The sequence below is a fragment of the Poecilia latipinna genome, unplaced genomic scaffold (genome assembly GCF_001443285.1).
Source record: "Poecilia latipinna isolate Pla-1442-1.1 unplaced genomic scaffold, P_latipinna-1.0 Scaffold794, whole genome shotgun sequence".
NCBI classification, from domain to species: domain Eukaryota; kingdom Metazoa; phylum Chordata; class Actinopteri; order Cyprinodontiformes; family Poeciliidae; genus Poecilia; species Poecilia latipinna.
The window spans coordinates 159080-182267 of record NW_015113410.1 but is presented as its reverse complement, the minus strand read 5'-3'; the positions used below and the strand labels follow the sequence as shown (position 1 = coordinate 182267).

The 23188-nt window shown below is 38.2% G+C and overlaps 1 protein-coding gene across 5 annotated transcripts in view; it reads right to left on the bottom strand.

Annotated features, from left to right (window-relative positions):
- The window catches only part of LOC106956175 (G1/S-specific cyclin-D2-like), a 73136-nt gene that overhangs the window by 18823 nt on the left and 31125 nt on the right, over positions 1–23188 (bottom strand). For 2 of the 5 annotated variants that reach the window (XM_015046833.1, XM_015046832.1), the window contains exons 2-4: positions 10963–11612; positions 9868–9966; positions 9694–9774 (exon numbers count right to left, since the gene is read on the bottom strand). In XM_015046833.1, the coding sequence (XP_014902319.1) occupies positions 9694–9774; positions 9868–9966; positions 10963–11007 (225 nt within the window). In that variant the 5' untranslated portion in view covers positions 11008–11612. Of the gene's footprint in view, positions 1–980; positions 1214–1352; positions 1427–9693; positions 9775–9867; positions 9967–10962; positions 11613–23188 lie in introns of all 5 variants that reach the window. The other 3 variants (XM_015046834.1, XM_015046835.1, XM_015046836.1) reach the window with 2 other exon arrangements.

Below are 23188 nucleotides of genomic sequence, written 5' to 3'. Positions count from 1 at the left end.
AAAGTGACGTCATATGTTGAAGAACATACACTAGTAAAAACTGTTGTCAGAATAAGAAAATGGGCCATTTCGTTGTTGTTTGATATTTACTGTTTTAAATATAAAAAGATTAAATCTAATTTTAATTTTTCATAGTTCATATTTGACCACAAAAAAACAGAAAACAAGATTTTGAATTTATCATTCTGCACTTCAAAACTAAATAAGTGTTTAAAGTTGTATTACTGATTTCTAACGAGAAGAATTAGTAATAACTTATGCATGGCCTGTTTACAAATAGGTTTAAAGAGGACTTGCATGAAAATGATTGAGGTATTTTCTTTTTTAAGGTTAAATCGCTAATTTCTACACCATTTTACTGAATGAAGGGCAAAAAAATTCAAGCAAATTAGCTCAGTAGGAAGTCGTTCTGCAACCCCCTTCTCGTTTTTCGAATCCTCTTCCTCATTGTCGATTTCTCCATTAATAAAAACTATGATAGATAAATCCTCCAAAAGTCGTTTAGATGCAAATAAAACACTCAATCGAATTGTTTCCGACGGTCGAATCGAATGAAAGTTGAATAAAATCGACATATTTCTGTTCACAAAACTGAAAGCGGCTCTGCCTGCTTCATGGCTTGCAGCTTGAGTCGCCTTTAAAAATTCGTAATAATTAGTGAACATGGAAAATACCAGATTTTCGATTATGTAAATTAAGATAAACTCTTTAGCTGTCGTCTGAGATAGGTATGAAGCAAAAATTCCCAACAGTGTAGCTGTAAACTAATGTAAATAAGTAGCTAAGCGCATTGAGGCTGATTTTTCTGGAATTTCCGACTCCCCCACGCCTTTGGTGAGTCACTCTCATTCAATTGTAAAACAGGTTAACACCAAGATCGGCTATACTTTGAACTGCATCTCTGAATTTAAAGCCACATTTAGCTAAAACACGCAAATAAACGCGACAGAAGTTAGCTAAACTTTAAAGTTCCCACCAACCTCGTGCATCCAGCCTGCAACCATTCTCCTCATATAAGGCTGAATGTCCTTCTGGACCCGCTGGAAATACGAACACTGAGGTAAAAAACTGTCCTCAATAGTTAATAAACTCTGCAGCACTCTATCATCATAGAGGATGTTTGGGTCAGGCTGGGCTTTCACGGCTGTGTCCGACTCCAGGCAATACAGCTCCATGACTAGGGCCCCCTTTTTGCTCTTCCACCGCTTTTCTCCTGATTTTGTGTGATTAAAGTGATAGAAATAAAAAATAATAATAAATAAATATTGTTATAATAACGTCGTCAGCCGACCGGAGCAGCAGAAGTCCCCGAGACGAAGCATGAGGCTGAGGCAACGAGGTTCTCTCCCGACCTGCTGCCTCTCGGGTCTGCTCCTTCCTCCAGGCAGAGGACGCAGCTACAGCGACGCACAACTTCCGGAGACACCTTCAAAGTAAAAGCCGTGTACGGGATATCCGGTCTTATGAAAAAATAAAAGCAAATCAAGATACACAAAAAAGATCTAATAAAGTAAAAATAATAAAACAAAACAAACAAAAAAAACAAAACAACAAACATAATAAATCATTTCGTGCACATATCAGTAAATAAATTGGACAAAAATATAGAAAAATTAATACATTTTATTTGTAAGCACCTTTCTTGACACTCCAGGTCACCTCCTATAATTTAAACAACAAAACAATATTAAAAGACAAAAAAAAAAGAGAATTTAAATATGCTGCAATTATTCATAAATAATAATACAACAGAAATAATCACAAATGATAAGAAAAATAAATAATATAAAATACAAAAATAAAACACAGTAATGGATACAAAAAAGTGCAAAATAGGAAAAAAAAGTCACATGGCATAAAAATAAAATACAATACAAATTGAAATAAAAATTGCAGTTTTAAGCTAAAAAATATGCCAATAATTGGATTATTATACTTTTAAATAGAGTAAAATTATCTCAATTATATTTTTGAACCGTAAAGATTTTCAGCTTTATGTTCTCTCCGTTTTCTTCTCTTGTAACCTTTATCATACTTTCCTGGCAACAAATTAATGTACACCTTCTATAGATGATAAACTTGGCCTTATTTTTCAGTGCTTAACCGTGTCTCTCTCTAAGACGCATATTAGCTGCGATTTAATGTAAATGCTCCAAAATATTTGGCACCATTTAACAGATACATGCTGTAAAACCGTATTTATATAAATTATTTCACAAACAAGACACAAACCATCTGAATCATGTTGCTGCTGCAGGTATCGGAGTTTTTATGTGCCTGGCGGCCATATTTGTTTATATGGAAAAACTTTGACTTCCCAAGACCAAGTTCCAACTTTCAGTGTAATTTCAGTTGAAGTCCAACAAGAAACTCAGAAATTTTAGCTAAAAAAAACACAAAAAAAACAAATTGAGTCCAGCATGGTTATTAATGTACAGGTCACAGTATCTCTGATGTTGGTTTATATCTCATTAAATCATTTAAACACCACCTATGATGCTGTAATGGAAAATGTTTTGATGTGCTCCTCACCCCTTTTGTGCTTTAGATCGTGTCTGATGATGAGATCATGTGTCTGAATGATGTCATCATGAGACTGGTCAAGCCGCTCTCCTATAGACGTCTACAGTGCCGTTTAACAGCAGGAAACGCCGTTGATCCTGAAGACTAAGTATTACTCCCCCAACCCAGGACCTATCTGCCCTCTTTAGCATGAAAGAACAACCTCCTTTCCTTAACAATAGACAAATGGCCAGACCATTTGTGTTGGGCTCCACAGAACCCCTGATACATATCAATCAGGGATTCACACCAATTGTCCAATCAAGTCTCTCTTCTCTGACCAGAACCTATAACAGGAAGATCCACTGTTGGTCAGACTGACAGACTCCTTTGACTCTGTATTTCTGTTCTCACCTTGCAAGGTTTTAATACATTTCTTATTTCTTCTCATCTCCTGTTAAAGTAATTTTTTCCACGACAATTATGAACACATCTCTGCACTGTTTGAATCCATAAAACGCAAAGGAACACATTGCTATCGCTGGTTTTGGAACAAGAGTTGTAAATAAAACACAATTAAGTTGGATCTGTCCGTCCAAGACCTATTATACACGCAGTTGCCAAGATAACCATGTTAGCAGTCTACTTTTAGCAATACAACCAGTGACAGTGCTCCTCTCTACATAGATTCTGTGCGGTGCAATTTCTGATAAAAACCATCAAAAATGTGTGAAGGAAGTGTCGCAGGTATCAGTGCATTTTATGTTTGGCAGCCATATTGGATTTTGAGTTGGTGCAGGTGAAAAATTTTCAACTTCCCAGCAACAAATTCCAATTCTTTCAATTTCAGTTGATTTTTCCAACCAACAACTCAGAAATGTTGACTTCCAGGTACAAATGGAACACTTCTCACTCGTTTCAATCTGCAACGTATCCTTATTAATAAACTGAGGTAATAGAGACAGATTAAACTGTTAATTGGCTTTTTGTGTTGATTTGTAACTCCTTAAATCGTTGCTGTAACTGTACCATACCTTCCCATTTTTACAGTTCTTGAATGCTTACAAATTTAAGTAATCAGCTGGTGTGACTAATCGGCGTTAGCCTGGTCTCTTGGCAACAATATTTAACACATACCAATGGTTTAAACACTTTAAACAATTAAACATTCTTAAGTTGGGTGTGGATGACCGAGGTCGACTTCTAAGGTAAAACCTCCTTAGCTGATTGATGCTGTTCCAGACCAGAAACTCCAAACAACGTTCAATTTATCCAGTGTGTTATCAGGTAATTTTGTTTAAGTAATAGCAGTATTAATTTTGCAGCTCACACTGATCTGGACCAAGCAGTTCATTAACTTGGAATGTCATTCTGAGTTTTTAGACTCCAGATATGCTTAACAGTTCCTGTTTCGACAGAAAAAGCAAGAAACAAAGACAAATATCAACCCAATAAAGTAAATTCTTTCATCTAGGTTCAATATTGTTACATAAAGCATGTTAGTTGACCTTTGAATCTGATTAATCCTTTCAAGATCCCAATGCATGTACACTATGTACACTCATCTACTCTGAAAATACAAGTGGAATTTAAGAAAGCATAAATAAATACGCTTACTTCCTAATCTTTAATGTCTTTTGAGTATTCAGTCTCTGTTCTAGGTAGCTTTATGTGACAGTTCAACTGAGATGTCTCTCATGAAGATGCTTTTCAGTAAAAGTCAAAGGTAACCGTGGAAGTCTGTGAGAAACCAAAGACAGGAAACTCTCACTGTCCATGCAGCATTTTGTTCTTCATTTTCTCAGGACATTAATTGGCCAGGAGGCGCACAAATATCTCTTATCTGAAAAGCCAACCTGCTCCGGAAGAGGACATGCAAATACTTTTCAGTTAATTATTGACTTAGTTGCTTGACATTTGTAGCCAATATAAAGTTCACATTCACTACAAAAAAACCTCACAAACTACTGAGGTTTCATTTGTAGACAAACTGCATAATATCGGACGATAATTTAATCATATGTAGATAAAATAGGTCTCATTTCACCAGTAATATGTCTACATTATTTCATATGTCTACAATATGAAATAATGAACTCATGTGATTGGACATAAACTGTATTTTTTCAGGACCTGAACCTAAAAACCTCAGTCTTTTCAGTTCCACATCCTTTGTTTTTCAGTGGTTGCTATTTTTCCAGAGTAATCTTTTAAGACACAACTTGCAAAACAGAAAGCAGGGAATGACTGGTATCAGTTAAAAAGTTACAATGATATCAGCTCTTAAACTATGCAATAAAAGCTATAAAGATATTGAGCAGTTCACAGAAAGCTACGTTTCCTAAAAGTACTTCTCTAATGACGCTCTTAGCTTAAAATATTCAAAAAGTGTTGAGTATTTTTAAGTCGTAACATCATCATTGCATGAGAGGATGCTTGGATGCAAACTTTCACCTGAAATTCATGGTTAACAATAAAGCTAACTATGCTTGCTGACATGTCTGTAAAAACTGAGATTTGTGAGGCTGTCCTGGTAAATTTAAAGTTTTAAACATACAGTAAATCTCAAATTTTCTTCTATGAGAAAATCACATTTAGCTGAAATAAAAAAAACTGTTTATTTATCCATTTCCCACCAGTAATTTGATATATTTCACACAACTGAACAGATAAAACTAAATATTTGCGTAGAAAAACATTCTAATTCTTTGTTCAAGCTCTTTTAGATTAAATATGAGAATTAAATCCTCTTGAGTTCATGTCTTACATTGACTATAATGAATCAGATCAACCTGCAATAAAGCTCAGATGCTTTTGTTGGATTTCTTTGACATTTATTCATTTGAAATATTTAATTAAAACAACAGTTTGCAAAGTTTATAGAGGATTAACAGGCATAAAGTATTTATAAGGAGAAGTTATTTGGATACTGTAGGACCTGAGGTTTTTCCAGAAAATATAATTTGTTTTCTACAAGTTACAATAAACTTCCATTTTCTCTATTTACCTGGACTACAGAGTAGTAAAGTTGCAAGACCAAATCTTTTTCCTAAAAAAAAAAAAACCAAAAACATAAATAAATAAAATAAAATAAAAATTCAGCCATGACTAAATTCAGCCAAAATTTGGTGGGACAATAAAAATATATTTTCTTCATTTTTATTAAACAATGGTTTAATAATTATTTTAGGCCCTCTTGTCACTTTAAATCAAAATAAGCTCCTACTGTCCACGCAACCTTTACACTCACGTGAAAATGGCTGCAAACAGATACATAATTACACAACTGTACATCTTTGAAAAGCAGAAGTGGAGTCTACTGCGCAAGCAACAATGAATGTAGTAAGTGGTTTCTGGATGGTAAGTCAACAACAAGAGCCTTGGCTTTCTCAGCAGCGGTAGATCCAGCTGACCAAACCTGCTGGACCTCTGCTGGGGTTGCTAGGTGACGGGCGGAACTCTGCTGGGGTTGCTAGGTGACGGGCGGAACTCTGCTGGGGTTGCCAGGTGATGGGCTGGGCTTTGCTGGGGTTAGTAGGTGATTTGTGACGTTGCCTTCGGAACGTTTTCCAGACACCAAAAAACATTTTCCTATTGTCAAAAAATAGCTAGGTGTTTTTTAAGCACTTTTGCTGTTTTTGAAACAGCAGAGACCCAAACAGAAGTAAAAAATGTGATATCTTAAAAAAATAAAAAAGCATCAACTTTGTATAAAGCGAATTTGCGTATTTTATATTTGCTCTGTGGGAGCAACGCAGGAATCTAAACTTGCCGGTTAAGATCAAGGCAACTTTACTGTTAGAGCAAACAGAGGAGCTAAACTGAGTCACGTTGCAAACTTCCCCCTTTCACAGCTGCCACCAAACGGCTGAATGAGATATGGACTTTCATTGAGAAAAAAAGCCACACACACGCACACACACATACAAAGCACTGTGGAGCTATTATGAGAGCAGACTGTGAAGTGAGAATCAGAACCGTCTGTGAGGGAACGTCAGGGTTAGCAAGATTAGTTCTGCTTTAAAAGAAGGAGTGTCTTTGAACAGGCCACTCTCAGAATTGAGGTTTCATGTCAGGTTATCCAGTTATCTTTCCACGGAGAGGCTGACAAATCCTTGCGTCAAAGTTTTTCTCTGATGACAGTGAGGCCTTCCATGCCAGCCAGTCAAAGCTCCGACACTTGAGGCGTTAAACAGATAAAAACAGCCTTACTCCAATGCTGCTGTTTGTGCATGTGTCCTGTGATAACACGTCAGAGCCTGAAACCCTGGGAAAACGTGGAGCAGCGTGAAATCACCTTGATCCAAAGATTCCTGCTGCATACCAGTCCGCTGAACCCACCAGAGCACAGGGGCCCGCAGATAAGCAGGCTGCCAATGATCAAGAGAAACAGACAAAGGAAGAGGGATGGCAGTCTTGATCTGTAATCCAGGAGTTTGGTTTGCAGCTTAAAATCATGTAATGCATTTCCTGTGTAAGATCAAGGAAGTTGCTCCACGAGGGAGGCCGCTGTTGGATATAAACACAGGATTTACTTTGGCATGCCAGTTCCAGAGCTTGATTACAGGTTACCCATGTGCGCCGAGTCAAGCTGGCTGTTTGGGTTTACTGACAGCAGAGAAGAGGATGCTATGGCTGGAATGCAGTGGCGTGAACAGTGGTGAGCGCTCCTCCCAGAGCTAAACGATAGCTGGTGTTGCTCAGACGGAGATAAAGCTGCTTTTTTTTTTATTTCTGTCACATGCTCGCATTCTGGGAGCTTGCAACACCGTGGAAGTGGGCCAAACACTCATGAACCGAAAAAGAAGGCAACTCAAATGTTGACTTGTGTGTTCTTGTTCTTTCATATGCTATTCTGGTCATGCTATCAGCGGCATGGGCAGGTTTTTATCACACATCAAAGGTCTGTTATCACCGCGGAGCGGCTTTCCAGGAGATTCCAGCAAGGCGTGTTGAAGCTGCTCCCAACAACTGCTTTGGTTCTTAATTATATTTTTCTGGATGCATAAATCCTCAGAGTAACTCCCACCATGAATCCATCCGTCAGATGTGATTGGAATCTGCGGTACAAGCAGCTAATTTGCGCTCAACTGCGAAGGCAAGATTAGAAAACAAACGGAGTGAGCGCAGGAAGAGGAGGGTGTTTCCCCCGCTGCGTCTTTGGAATGTTTTGGCTAAACTGAAAGCCATCATTCAAACGCAAATGCCAACATTTGAGGAGACAATGAAGAGATAGATAGCAACATCCGGGCCTGGTTCGGGCCCCGAGCACAAAAAGGGTTTCTTTTCCTCGGTCACTGCAGAATTTACCCCCCTCCTGTTTTACGTCTGCACACGAGTCTGACGTCCGGTGGATCACATCCCCCAATGCGACCAGAACCCCGGAGAACATTACCCCATTCTCCACCATGAAGTCAGGAGAGACGGCAGACGAAGAGCGGAGATAATGAGCGTGAATTTAAAACAAAGGAGGGTCTATAAGGTGCTGGAACGAGAGACTGTGAAATGCTCACCACTTGGTTTATGGCCCCAACATCTCCTTCCATGAACTGCATCAAAAATGTTCTGATTCTTTACGTCGTCAACAAGTTAAGCTCTTTAAACGCAACAAAGAAACAGGCTGACAATGCCTGACGGGTGCTTTGTTCTGATGTTGTTCCTGTCAAGGAAATCGTACTTCTTGTTGGGATTTCCTTAAATCTATTTATGGCAGGACCGTACCGCAGCTCTGGAAACTTTGAAAAAACTCTTTTTTTTTTTAGGACCTTAAAGAGGCAGTATTATGCATTTTCCAAGAACATAGTCCACTTTTATACCACAATTAAACAACTATGTTACCTTCAGTTGTTACAGAAATGCTGCATATATCAAATATGACTTAAAAGAAGTTTGACTTGAAACTCTTGCCCTTTCTGAAACTCCGCCTTCAGGAAGTCATCACAACATGGCTCCTCTATTAACAACGTTTTCACCAGCGTTTTCACTGAGAAGTACCTCTGCAGATGTGCGGTTTCACCAGATGTTTGCTAATTTCCGCTGGCTAGTCTGAAGGATCTGAAGAGGAGGAGCTGCGTCTCGAAGGCGGAGCTAGGACCACCCAGGTGTTTTGCCCAGCTAAATGATTGCCATGGAGATTAAAGGATTTCTCAAACAGGCATGAATTAAGAATTACGGCAACACTCCTGCTATGCTTTTAATGACGGAAAATAACATGATGCAAAGCTCAAAAAAAGTTAATTTTACATAATACTGTCCCTTTAAAGTAAAAACATTTCTTAGCAAAACAAAAAAACATTCTTTGATGTTTGTGTCTTAAAATTACCAGTCAAAGACCCTGATGTCTCAGTGAGGATTGAGAGAAAAATATTTATTGCAATTAGAAGTGAGCATTTAGAATTTAGAATTTTATCACAATATTCTATGATAAGAACTATGTATCACTTCTTTGTCATGTAACTCTATGGTGCAATTGTATTCCACAAACACAAATACTGCTCTTGTGCTTCTTTAGGACACCAGTCACATAAAGAAGTGACTGGTGTAAATATTTTATAATTTATTGAACAGTGATGAAAATAGTAAAACTAATAATCTCGACAATACAGACAGTTTTTAACGGTTTTAAAATCATAATTTGGAATTCATCATGACAAAAATAAATTAAAATTCATATTAATAATGATAAACAATGTTATTAATCCTCATCCCTACTTCCAATTAACTTTCTGATGCTTTCAATCAATTTGCGAAGATTTGTTTTATTCCCATTCTTTTCCCAATATCTATATGTAAGCCTATCGCAATAAGCAATTAATTAATCGCATGATAATTTACACTGAGCTCAATAATTTCCATTCTGATAAGTAATATTTTTTGAAAGGCAATTCTGTCTACAGAGACTTCCTAATCTATTTTATTTATGATTTTGGTTGTGTGTCGTTTTTATTCATTTATTTTTGTTTGTTGTATTTTATTTTGGATATTTAAAATATGTAGTGTCAGATATTCTCTCTCTCAAAGAGAGAAGGAACTTGCATTATTATGCCATCATCAATACTTTACTTGAAAATGGTCTCAAAACAATGTTATCGTTGATCCCAAAAATTACCAGGATGATTTGTGATCCACCATAATCTTTCATTGTGGCAGATCAGTGCAAACACAAGTTAAATGGTGACTGATAGTATTTACCTTGAGCGGATGAATGCGTGATTGAAAATGTATCTTCTCGCTGTTCCTTTGTCTGCTCTGACGACTCCAGGAAACTTTGACCTGCAATAGGATAAAACGTTGAATTGTTGCTACATAATGTTCCACGTTTAATGCTAAAGCACTGAAACATTTGGCTGTAATGATCTTTATTACCTCTGGAGGAAAACGAGGAAAGCAAAGCATGAAAACACCATCCCTACTATGAAGCATGGTGGTGGCAGCATCATGTTCCACGGATGTTTTGCTGCTGATCTTTGAAAAAGAGATGGAATCAAGAGGAAAGAACATTATGTGAAACTAATGAAGAAGCATCTCAAGTTATAAGCAAGGAAGTTGAGGTTTGGGCACAAATAGTTCTTCGAGATGCAGCTCCTTTCCCTCCTCAGCTCCTTCAGACTAGCCAGAAGCAATTAGCAAACACCTGGTGCTGCTTCTCAGTGCAACGCTGGTAAAAACGTTGTTAAAGGGTTAATAGAGGAGTGATGTTGTGATAACTTCCTGAAGAGAGTTTCAGAAAAAGGAGGGATTTCTTAAAGAGACAGAGGCCCAATTTCAAGGTGTTAAATTACAAAGTAAAATGTATTTTAAGTCATATTTGATATATGTAGCATTTTTATAACAACTACTTGATTGTGCTATAAAATGGCACTAAATGCCTGGAAAATACATAATACTGCCCCTTTAATCTATTATAAATAATTTTTCATGTGCAACAGTGTTTGGTTTGTATTAATCCATGTTATATATATATTTTTTTTTCTTTTTTTTTTTTTTTTTAATGACACTAGCTTGGAGCTCTTGAGGGCCCCCTGGTGGTGTGGGGGCCCTAAGCAGTTGCCTTGAGAGGAATGGGTCAAAACTCCAGCAAACTACTGAGAGAACTCTGAGGAAACCCAAACTGTTTGTTTGAGTCAAGTTACATTTTAAAACTTCACCTAATATTAAGGAATAATGTACATTTTGAGCTGTTGAAAGTAAGAAAATGTCTGAGTTCTTAACCTGGCATTTAGAAAATAGAAATTTCTAAATGTTTAGTCCCACTTATTGTTAGACAATGTGGAAAAAACAGGTTATATATCTTATATTTCAGCTAAATGCAAAAATTCAACCCAAAGTTCTCAAAGGACACATATTTCAGTGAGGAGCACAGAAGGGACACTCTGCACGAAGCCTAGGTTAACTCATAAGTGACAAGTACCAGCATGAATACACTCCAATTCACACTGAACTATAAAATAACTCTGATACCTGGATAAGATGATACTTTTCCAGTTTCTCTGGACGCCTGAGCATGCATGGAAAACACAGACTTGTGTTTCCAAAAAAGACAGAGCGGCATTCTTGATGTGAGCATACAGCTTGCTTTTTGTTATATAACTCTGCTGAGGGGGGGGGGCACTTGTCCTGTTCCAACAGTTGACTCTGAAGTTCCCCCAGCTTTCCTCCTCATTTGCTACACAACACACATGTCTCAGGGCGGTGCTGAAGAACCGGGCAGGGGGGACTGAAGTGGACCAAGGCCAAAAGGCAGTGGCTGCCTGTCACAAGCGAACAAGTGTGTGTAGTCAGAGATTATGGAGGGAAGGACACAAACAAAAAAAAAAATCCGGCAGAGGAGCTCCAGTGGCAGCTGTGTCTCTGAGTGCAAAGGATGCTGGACAACTGTAGAGCTACGATTGGCCGGTGAGGTAAAGTGGGCGTGTCCTGGCACGGACCAGCTTCCTCTTTGTGATCCTCAATGAGAAGAGTGACAATTCATCAGAGACAGGATGTCCAATAGGAAGACGGATCCCAGCGGTGGACAGAGAGCCTTGCAGCTGGCCACTCAATGACCTTGGTCGAACAAAAGTGAGGCCTCTCTTTCTCTTTCTGTCTTGCTCTCAAACAATCTGTAAGGCCTGCAGAAAAACGAGGCATTAATCAGCAACAGACGACCGAGAAGTTTCCAGTAAGTCATTTTGTGTAGGTTTATTTTAAGCATATGGGCCTCCCAGCTCCACAAATAACATCACTTTCTTCATCCATTCATTTCCCCCCTCGGCTCTGCAACATTTTCACTCCTACACACTTACATTTCCCTCCTGAGAAACGGGAGGAAATGAGGGGCCTCGAAAAGTTAAGGAAAGCCCTTTGAAAGCGGTGCTAGTGAGGCCTTATAAACGAGTAGCAGGGAGGGTTTCAGATCTGGTCTGGACTGTCTGGGGGCTTGCCTGGTGTTTTCCTATGTGTGATGCATGCTAACCTTGGGCCCCTTTTAACTATGACAGTGGCATAAAGAGGCCTCTGTAAGGCTGACTTAGCGTGCCTCACCTCTTTGGTCTGATTGCCTAATTGAAATCAGAAGAAATTCCTCAAAACATTTGGATAGAAAATGACAACAGCTTATTCAATTTTCAACAGACTACAAAGAGAAAAGTGAGTGAATTGTGGGACCTAAAAGCTTCATAGCATTGTATGATTTAAATGAGCACCACCACTTAAACCACAGGGCAATTGTCAGGCGGATCTCAGGCCTGCATTCAGCTGACCGCTTCTGGTAGCAATGTAAACCCAACAAATAAACACTTTGGCGATGGCGAAATCCAATATTTCCCTCTTGCATGTTGTGTAATTCGACATTCCAAGAGAGCCCTAGAATAAAAGAATGAAGACAAACAGGGGCATACCAGGCCTATCTGCAGGAAATGCCATGATATGAGTTAGCATGGTGATGGCGTAGTCAAGGGTGGGTGACAGCAGCGTTCTCCAGCAGTCCCCTGACGTCTGGAGAGGCTTTGATCATGCACTGGGTGGGGGGTCCCACAGAGCGCCAACAAAAGGGTCCAGTGGCGCATAGGAGTCCATCAGTCCGCCGGCATGCACGCCATCATGCAGACCATCAGCAATGGTCCACATTGGGTGTTCCCATCTCAAACAGTGGAAGGAAAGTTCACATACCACTGAATCTGTCTCATCTGACTCTAATGGTGGACTATTACCCAAACCCGCACGTTCTATCAAAAACTCAGACAAAAATACGGAGATGTAGTATTTTTACCAGTGGCTATATAATTGCGCAATATATAATTACAAAAATAAATTTGTTTTGGGGAGAGGATGAGGTGGTTTTTCGACTAAATCGAAATTAGCGTATTTCGTGAAACTGCCATGGAAACACTTTTTCCCACCCACATCAGTCTATCTCAAAGGTTAGCTTTAGAAAATGCTGAAAAGCATTAAATGCAATAACCCTTTATATTCCATATTTAAACTCTCTGCCTGGATATTTTTGCTTATTTTAATTGTACAAAGTTCTTTAAATGTCCTGAGTAAATATACATTGCCCATTTATCCACAACAACTGGAGCTTTCAATACCCATCAGCTATTTTTACCATCTACTAAAAGAGCGCCCCTCAGATTAATTTCACGGCCTGTTACGCAGGGAGTGAAATTACCGTAATAACCTGATATTGGATGGAAAGCGCAACGTCTCCCCTTTCAGAAACAGTTTGGATTTTTCAGATTGCGCAAAATTGTCTAAATCATCTGGATGTTTAGGACTTACAGGGTTAACTGTTAGAATGTTTTAATCTTCATAGATTCTTAAAAATATTTTTTTTTAAGAATATTTAAACCCAAATACAAGTTTTAGCACATGCTAATAGATGCTCTAGCATTAGGTGAACAAATAATAAACATTTTTACAAAAAAATAGGAGATTATATGTTTATAAACTAGGCTGTATTTGTGATATTTACAGGTGTATGGAGGCAGATTATATTACCCATACACTGAGTTTGAGCACTGAGTAACTCAAACTAACAAAGGAATTTGCATTTCCCCTCAACATGACAAATAGTAACTTCAGACTTCTTACTCAATTTATCAATGTACAGTGAGTTATTTGAAGTGCTTTCTTATATCTCTCTCTTTCTAAACATTGCTTTGGGTGCAGTCCTTTACAAGTCAAAGGTTCAAAATCCAGTTCTGCCAGCTGAACGTTAGTTTAGACACTGAAAGCAAGCAAAAAAAAAAAATACTTCCACCCTAGACAAAGCTCGTTGAAACCAAAATCTAAAGTTTAGTCCAAATCAAATAACAAGCTTACAGAACCAGATACCAGGGCTTTGTTACCCCCCAAGCTACAAGAGGAGGATCAGACTGATCATGACACAACATGCTATAACTAGAAAAACAAAATAATTTCACACCCCTGGAAACAGGATATTCGATTCAACTAAACATTCCCACAAGGACTGCCCTGTTTAGCAGCCGATCACACTCGTTAATAATAGTTACCGCCCCGAATAAAATCCTTTCCTGAAGAGAAACTCTTTAGTGCTTCCCACCGAAAGTCTGGGAGGAACAGAGTTAATCCTATGGCTGTTCAAATGTCAGCCGACAGACCACGCTGGGAAAGAAGGAGTTTCCCAGTGCTGCTGCGACCTGATGCTGCAGTGCTCTGCTTGATCCTAGGCCACCGCTTCCCAGGACCGAGGCCTCGTCCCGAGGGAGCGCCGCTCAACTTGTATCACTTTGCAACTGCAACACTGACCTAAAAATTGTTTTTGCCAATAAAAATGCTCATGTAGCAGTGTACAAACGTCTGCTAAAATGCCAGAGATTTAACCTGAAACCAAAAATTGAGGTCAATTTTTTATTTATGTCAACGAATGATGGAATTATTAATTTCAATTGATGAAAAACAACTTGATGACATAAACTGCATAGGAGTAGGGCTGGACAATAAATCAATGATAATAAACAGATAATATGTCTGATAGAATATTCAATATTCAATGTGTATAAAATTCCCTGAACTTTGATCTAGAAGCACAAAGGATTCTGGGAGATGTAGGCAGAGGATAGACTTTAGCTGCTCAACCTCTTATAATGGTCAGGTAAGCAAAGTTAGTGGAATCAACTAAATCACTCACTCTTTGGTTACCTAGCAACTCACTCACTCTTTGGTTACCTAGCAACAGACTGTTGAGTAACTTGTGCAGCAGCGGTTTAAGGTTTCGCCACTTTGCTTAATAACTGCTTAAAAATAAACAACAGCATGGAGGGAAAACTAGATAAAACAGGAAAGGTTACACCACAAGGTTTGGTAGTACTTCAGATATTTAAAACAAAAAGCTAATCAATAGTTATGGATATCAACTGATATGATACCCTTAAGATATTAAGGCTAACGCTGCGCAGAATTTAACATTTCTGAGAAACCGTTGATTAATTGCTCTATATCAGTTATTAAAAATGTTTTAATATACTGCCATCTTTTGCTACACTTCCATTTAGGGCTAAACTAAATGGATGACAAAAATTTCACAATATAAGCACTTCATTTCAGCCGATGGCGACAATCAATGGTTCGGTTTTTTTGTTTTAAATGTCTAAAATACACTAGTGATATGACTACTCTTGTTTTTATCCAGATTTTTCTCTCAAGTTGTTTTTCTCATTTCCTCCTTTCACTCCTCAAAGTTACTCAACAGGTTGTTGCTAGGTAACCAGAGAGTGAGCGAGTTTCTAGGTTTCTAGTGAGAGAGTGAGTTGATGCTACCAACTTTGCTTAGCTAGCCATGAGAGGTTGAAGACTAAATTGAAGTGAAATTATTGCATATTCTATCAGATGGATTACCTATCGATACTGACCATACATTTATCACAATATATTATTGATTTATTGATCAGCCCTACCTCCATTATTGTCACTGTTGAACTTATTTTATTCTGAAATTGGCTGATCTCCAAACAACTTATATTGGATTTGTTTTAAAACCTCATGTGATCCCCAGTAACAGGAAATAGCAGGGAATATGTCATGTTTGGAGCCTTGGCCAGAGCTCAAGCCCTTGGTAATGATTCCCACTGTCAGTGAGGAAATGAAAGCACAGAGAGGCTATCTTTATGGTTAGCCTATGAAGACATAAATACTCAGAGAGAGAGACATGACTTCCAATCAGACTGCAGAAAAACTGATGACTTGGCAAAGAATGAATTGCATAAGATGAAAATGTCTTATGGAACAGCATCAAAAGCTGAACAAAAAATGCTGCCAGAAAGACACAATGCAGCTCTGGATTCATTTTCCCAGCATGGTTCTAAAAAAAAAAAAACCCAAAGAAACAAACAAACAAACAAAAAACGTTCATGAAGAATGTGTAAAATGTGCAGCGTGGGAGGTGAGGTCTTACACATGTAGCCTCTCTTAGATAAGCTGCCAGGTCTTTCAAGGTGTGTCTATTCTTTTCATTTACAGTTGCACATATATTTGCAGTGGAGGGGGCTGTGCATGTTTGCAGATCTTTTCTAGCTTCAGTTTAGTGCTCATGTAGTTATAAGTCATCAAGCATCCAACGTCTTAAAGGTGAGCTAGTTGTACTTCCTTGAACATGTTGGGATCGGTTTGTGAGCGATGCAAAACATGTTTGTTACATTTTGTGCTCAAAATCAATGTTATAAATTAGATTTTAGTTTGCTCAGTTCTGCCTGTTAAAATAACAGTATGTAACAGAGCCTTCTGATACTTTAAACCCAGGTAAGCTGCTATAACTCAACGTTTACACTCGCACATGAAAATGGCTGCAAACAGATGCACAATTACACAACTGTACATCTTTGAAAAGCAGAAGTAGAGCCTCCTGCACAACCAGCAAGAATGTAGCAAGTGGTTTCTGGATGATAAATGGTTTCAACAACAAAACACTTGCCTTTTCCAGCAGCCATTGTACAGTACATACAACAGTAAAGCCAGCTGGAGCCCAGCTTAGGTTGGTAGGTAACGGGCAGTATGTGTTGATTTGTTACAATCAGAAGGCACAAAAAAGTAATAATTAACTGATTGCAAAAAAAAACAAAAAACAAAAAAAAAACAAAAAACAGCTGGGTGTTTTTTGTAAGGCTGTTTTTAGAAACAGCCTTACAATTGAGACCAAAATGGAAAACATGCAAAATATTGATTTAAATTTAAATATAGCAGAATCTGCCCTAGAGAACCAAACCAGTGTCTAAAAAAAGCTGGACCTACAGTCTGTTCACACACACATCCTCGAGTCTGTTAGCACAACGTCAATAAGAAGAGACAAAACAATGACCTGAGAGCAGCCATTTTTCTGGGAAGGGTCACAAGGGCTTTTCCAAACTATTTGAATTCCATCATTCTACAGTAAGAACGATCAATCAAAAGTGGAAAACATTTAAAGCAGTTAGGAATATGTCCCAGCACATTTACCCCAAGGTCAGACTATGTAGACTCAAAGAGCTACATTTCAGACTGTACACGCCTCAGCAAGCATGCCAAGTGCTAAAACTCATAGAAACAGAATTAGATATAGACTGGACAGTATGGCTGGTTTAAAAAGCCTCTTCCCTTTAAAAGAAAAAAGAACATGGATCTTAAGTTTCAAATTGCATCCAGATGAACCATAAGACTTATTGGACATTATTTTATGTGGACAAAGAACTGGTGTTTGGTCACAATGCACAATGCCATGTTTGGAGAACAGCACAAACTCCAGATGATAACTCTTAGGTCTATAGCCATTACACCTGATAGTCTGGTAGACTCCATTCAACCAGGCACCAAAGTTTCAACAACTGCTACATTTTCAGCTGGTGCTGACAACCAAAGAAGAGATGACAAAAGCAGGCCAAACCCAACACAACAGTTAAGCAAGGTGGTGAAGTGGTGATGACTGGGGATTGTTTTGCAACTCCTTGCAGTCATCAAGTCAACCATGACATGAAACAAAATGGAGGAAACCCAACTGCCAGGTTTTCCTCCATTATAAGCCTGGCGGGCCACTCGGCTTTGCTTGGCACCCCCCCAGGCTTATAAGTTTCAGTAACAGTAATAGAGAAGACAGGCTAAAGAGTCTCTTTGGTGAAACAATTGAAAGCACAATGGCAACATAGTATGGTCAGTATGTGAACACATTGGGAGACTGAGGTCAGGTGTCTATTTTTTAATTTACGCGAAGTAACCACTTTCTGACTTTACTGGTCTACACACTTCAGCAAGGTCAAAAAAAAATCTTGGAGACTTTAACCTGTTGTTCACAGGTTGTCATTCACAATGACAGGGGTGTCAAACTCCAGTCCTCAAGGGCCGCTGTCCTGCAGTGTTTAGATGTGCCACAGGTAAAAAACAGTGGAATGAAATGGCTTACTTACCTCCTCCCTGTGTAGATCGGTTCTCCTGAACCTTGCTAATGACCTAATTATTCTTTTCAGGTGTGGTGCAGCAGAGGCACATCTAAAGGTTGCAGGACAGCAGCCCTTGAGGACTGGAGTTTGACACCCCTGTCACTAGAGGACCCAAATTTGGGTCCTCTCGTGAATAACAGGTTAATTGGAATTAAAACAGAAACAGAAATTTTGTATTTTTTTTTATGTTATGTCTTTTTAAAGACTTTATAGTTGATGATGAAGTATTGTTAATAACACATAGTTTTCAAATTTTGTTTAAACGATCACTCTTTAGCTCAAGAACACGGTGGGCCGCTGGATGCTTTCTGCTCCGGAGTCGGTCCAAACGCTTCAAGAAAGTGAAAGAGTTGCAAAAAGTTATAGAAGTTAATGAATTACACTTAGCTTTTCCACAAGCAGCCCTTTCATTCTCGATCGTTTTGCGGGTTTCAGAACGTGGTAATGACAAGATCACGTTAATAATCCACTAACATGTAAAAACCTCTAAACTGAAAAAGAGACTACTGTCTTTTAAAGATGGCGGTTATAGATTGCATGTCAGCTAATATAGCTTTCCATGTAAAAAAAATGAGGCAATCGTTTTTTCTTTTTTTTTTTTTGGCATGTACACAGAGCATAAAAGTGAACTAACAAGGCTGCAGCAGCTGATGCCTGGGTCTACTGCGGTTCAACAGAGAGGAACAACAAAAGGGTATCAATGGCCGACAACAGCTGGGTCTGCTTCCTCCAGAGAGCAGCGTTTGATGGATGGGGAACATGATATGGTCTCCTCCACTGTGCAGCCACACAGCAGCCTTCATGACATTTGATCTTTCACCACCACGTCTGGACTAATCATCTTGACACGACACATGGAAATGTCCATATTTGAAGTACAACAGAAGAGTCAAGCCGTTCTTGTCCAAGTTGTGACATGTGGTGGTTTCACGTCGAACAGATAAGCAGCACAGATACATGACATTCAGCTGGTTGAAGGGAGAATACACAAGAAAGGGAAAATGATAGCACATTCTCTTATGCTATAATCATTTCCTCCCTGAGGCGCAGTTTCTGCTTCGATAGCTAGCTTTCCAGCTGAGGGGGAAGAGAGGATGTGCTGCAAAATGTGCATCAGTAGAAACAAAAGCTGAAAAATATGTGACATGATAGCGTAACACCACTGATACAGCTTTAAGTAAAACAGGCAAATTTGAGCGGAATGACAACTAAACATTCAAAACTGAGCTCTTTGTCCTCAGAAGACCTGGGACAGGAAGTGAAAAAGCTGAGACATTGGTATGATTGCAAATGTTTTCACACGTGAAAATCTAGTATTGCAAGTCTGCAGGCCCTTACATGCCTCTTAAACGTTTATAGTTAGGTTCTGCTAAAAAGTTATAACATGTTGAGTGAAAATATTAAACGAAATCAAACTTGATGATTTTCATTTTTGAGGGCAATTCTGTTTACAAATCCTTTAGTGTCCATTTTATTTGTCGTTTCAGTTGTTTTGTTTATTTATTTTGGATATTTAAAATGTCTCCCAATTCCAATGTTAAATGTAATCAAACATTTAACATTTGGTCAAGTTTTCAAGTCTCAAAACTTCACCATTTTCAAGTTTTGAGACTTGATAATGGCCTCAAAACAATAATATTATTGTTTATCACAATAACGGCTGGGAGAATTTATCGTTCAGTAAAACTTTAGTTCAGAGTGAATGACCCAAAGCCGCCATCTTGTCTGACAAGAGTGTTTTTATTTACAGCTTCTATTTATTTGGACTTTGAGTTCAGGTCAACCCTACAACAGATTATTAGTGTCAGGCTGCGAATGCTTTTTAATTACGAGAATAAAGTCATATTATGCAGTCGTAATATTACAAGAATGAAGTGGTAATGTTATGAGACGTGAAAAATAAAAAAAACGTTCAGCATGTTGTAAAGCTACTCTGTACAACAAATAAAGAAATAATTTATCTTTTAACAGATCAACATCAAATCATTAGCAGAATTTTGAAACGATTGTGCAAACAACTATTTATTTCGAAGAAAATTTCACCGACTGAGCTGGGCACATCGGAGCTTTTCCCTCATTAAAACTTAATTTTAAGATGTTCTTCTGGTAAAATTGTGGTCTTATTAATATTATCAAAAACATGTTTAGGAGCCTGGCCTTTTGTTCAACACACGGAAGGGATGATTTAAACAAAAGCCACTTTTTGAAGATATTTTATTTGTGTACTTTCCTTTTTATAAAAGAAAGCAAGAAAAAGAAACCCTTTTAAAATCAAATCTGGTTTGAAAATAGATTTTATTTTGAAGCCATTTCGCTCAGTCCTGTAAATTACACTTATTCTTTGAACATAGATGCATTTCTCTATTTCTGATGGTGTAACTATGCTGATGTGAATTGGGCCTCAACCTGGACTTCCCCTTCAAAGATGTGATGTTGACTAATAAGCCAACTTCTGTTCACACACTTGGGACATAATGTGGACTAAAATACTTCACATTTGACTTTTAAGAAATGTTTTTTTGAAACCGACAGTGCGATAAAAAGCAAAACATCCAGATCTACAGATTTAATAAATACTTTCCCAGGCCTCTTGACCTCCTGCAACAGTGCAAAGCAGGTAGATGAAGGGTTTCTGTATGTAATTTAATAATCATACATGTCAGAGAAATCCATTCAAAGCCAACAAGTTTCATTTAAAGTCCTAATTATCGTGTTTGCTTCGGGATATTTACTTTTTCTGCATACCTTGAATGTCTACAAATATCCCTGTAGCCACAGTGTCGTTACAAACTGGTTTTTAACCTGATATTTTGGCAATAGAGTTCTGCATGCCCTATTGTTCTTTTAGGAAGAGGAAACGGTCATATTTGGGAAAAGTGGGCGGAGCAACAGACTGATATTTGACACCTGGGAACAAACAGAGGGACAATTATGCTTAATGATGTTGTTGCTCCTAAAATAACTGCCAGCACATTGCTACATAGAAGCATAGGTAACAGGATATTCAGGATATGATGGGGGAGTTTGTTTTGTCAATGAGTTTTGTATTTATTTTTATATTTTTTGACTAAACATACAGCCTGAGATAACATAGGATAATTTAGATTAAAGCAAATCTAAATGGCCTAGACAAAGTTCTAACGAAAATCTAATCCGCTTGAATGTGAGCTACTTTGAAGTAGGTAGGTTTATTTATAAAGCACTTTTCACAAAGCGCAGTACAATAAAAATCAACCTTAACAAAACAGAGCATAAAACAAACATAACACTGTAAAATCATGACATGAAGAACAATGGGGAAAATATTTTAATGCAAAAGAGTTACAGCAGCAACTGCAGCACTCAGTGGTTTCACAAACGAGTAAAACCAAAACCTCTAAAAAATCTATTTGCTAAATGTTCTGGCATCTAGCAAATAGAAATAATTTTGTTTGTCCAATTCAACTTCAGACTTTGAGAAAAAAATGTGTTTGTGTTTTTACATGGCGTACGTAAACTTCTGGTTACAACTGGATTTTCCACAAATTAATTGGAATCAAGAAAAAGCTGTGAATAGTTGGGATCCAAAATTTTGAACTGCAGATAGACGGAGGTCCACTGTATAAACAGGACTCTTTCACGTAATATTTAAAATGTTGAATAAAATGGGCTGCTGTGATTGGCCAGTTATTAGGTGTGTCCCACCATTTTGTAACATTTCTCATGTGTTGTTCTTGTTTAATTTTAAGTCACAAGACAGAAACAAATGCTGTAACGTTTTGTTCTAATTGTTGGCCAAGATACTGTAATACATGTTATGAAATACATTTCACACACACACACACACACACACACACACACACACACACACACAAAAATCTCATTAAAAAAAATAGAGAAGTGAGCTCTATCCGTTTTCAGTGGAAGGAAGAAGTCAACGCCAGCCCCAAACATGAATAGACCATCATCATCAAAGCTTCCCTCGCCTGGGTTAAAAAATAAACGCAGCTGCCGAGGTGGAATATGTCGTAAAAGAGATCTTAGATTGAGGGAAACCAGAACAAATTTGACCTCCTTTTATCAAGTTCTATAAACGTCTGTTCACATCTTGCAATGTTGACAAGTCATTGTAAATTCTGGAGTAAAACTATCTGTTCACCAAATGTTAGGCGCCGACCCTGCCACAGTTAGGTGGTATTATGTCCATCAGTGATCTGTTACTGGGCGGATTAGGCGCAACAATGTACTGAAATCACAATGGGAGACAGTTTAATTGCACTGCTATGCCTCCCTTTGCACAGCTATGGGAACGTTTCCATGACTGTCAATGCTGGTGAAATCTGAGAACAATGTTGCACCAACAGTAGTAAAGCAGTAAATTATGACTTAATTAACTTATTGTCTGTAAAAGCAGGAGTTTATTCTTATGCAGACCATGCAGGACTAGGCTAAAAAACAACAAAGAGAAGAAGTAATTGTCGTAGCTCAACGATTTGGGAAGAATTTCAATGCCTGAAGTTATGACTTTCAGACTGATAATCCCAGATATTTGCCAAGGAGCCTACAAGTCTTGGGCCCTGGCCACACAAAGACAAACAAAGTAAATTCTTGTAAATGACTAAGAAGAAATATGCGTCCACCCAACAGGACGAAGCACCACTGAAAGCGCTGCAGTAGGTCTGCCGGACCAATGGGTGGCACTGAAAACATCGGACACCAATGAATGGCGCAAGTGTTTGACATTAGCTGCATTTACATCAACCATTAAATTGTATAAATGATTAAATAAATTCACGTAATGGAAACACGCCAGTTTTGAAAGAGAAAAAGAAAAAAACTCAAGTTTTTGCACTAGGATGAGGAGATTTTTCAGCCGTATCAAGATTTGTGTATTTTGCACATTTTTTTTTTTTTTTTTTCTTTTTTTGCATCAAGCCAGTTTGCTGACAGCAGCAACACACAGCAGGTCTCACAGCGTCAGAAGTTGAGTTGTAGAATCCATCACTCTTCTGTAAAATCGCTATCTACAATTTCCAAAAAACGCTGCATAAATACGCAGCTGCTCCCAAGTACAAGGAGCTCACTGCTCCAACGCTTGAGGAAGACGGTGACGTCGCCTATGAAGATAAAGCATTAACGCCATGGCCGAAATATAAATATCTTATGTAAGCGTTTACATCCCTCACCGCCATAATTTTTAAAGACTTATCACACGGACAAGCTTCTCGTGTGAATTTAATTGGATTTCTTATTTAATTGAAACACCGTAACTACAAAATTGTGTTGTTCCAACATTAGTAAAA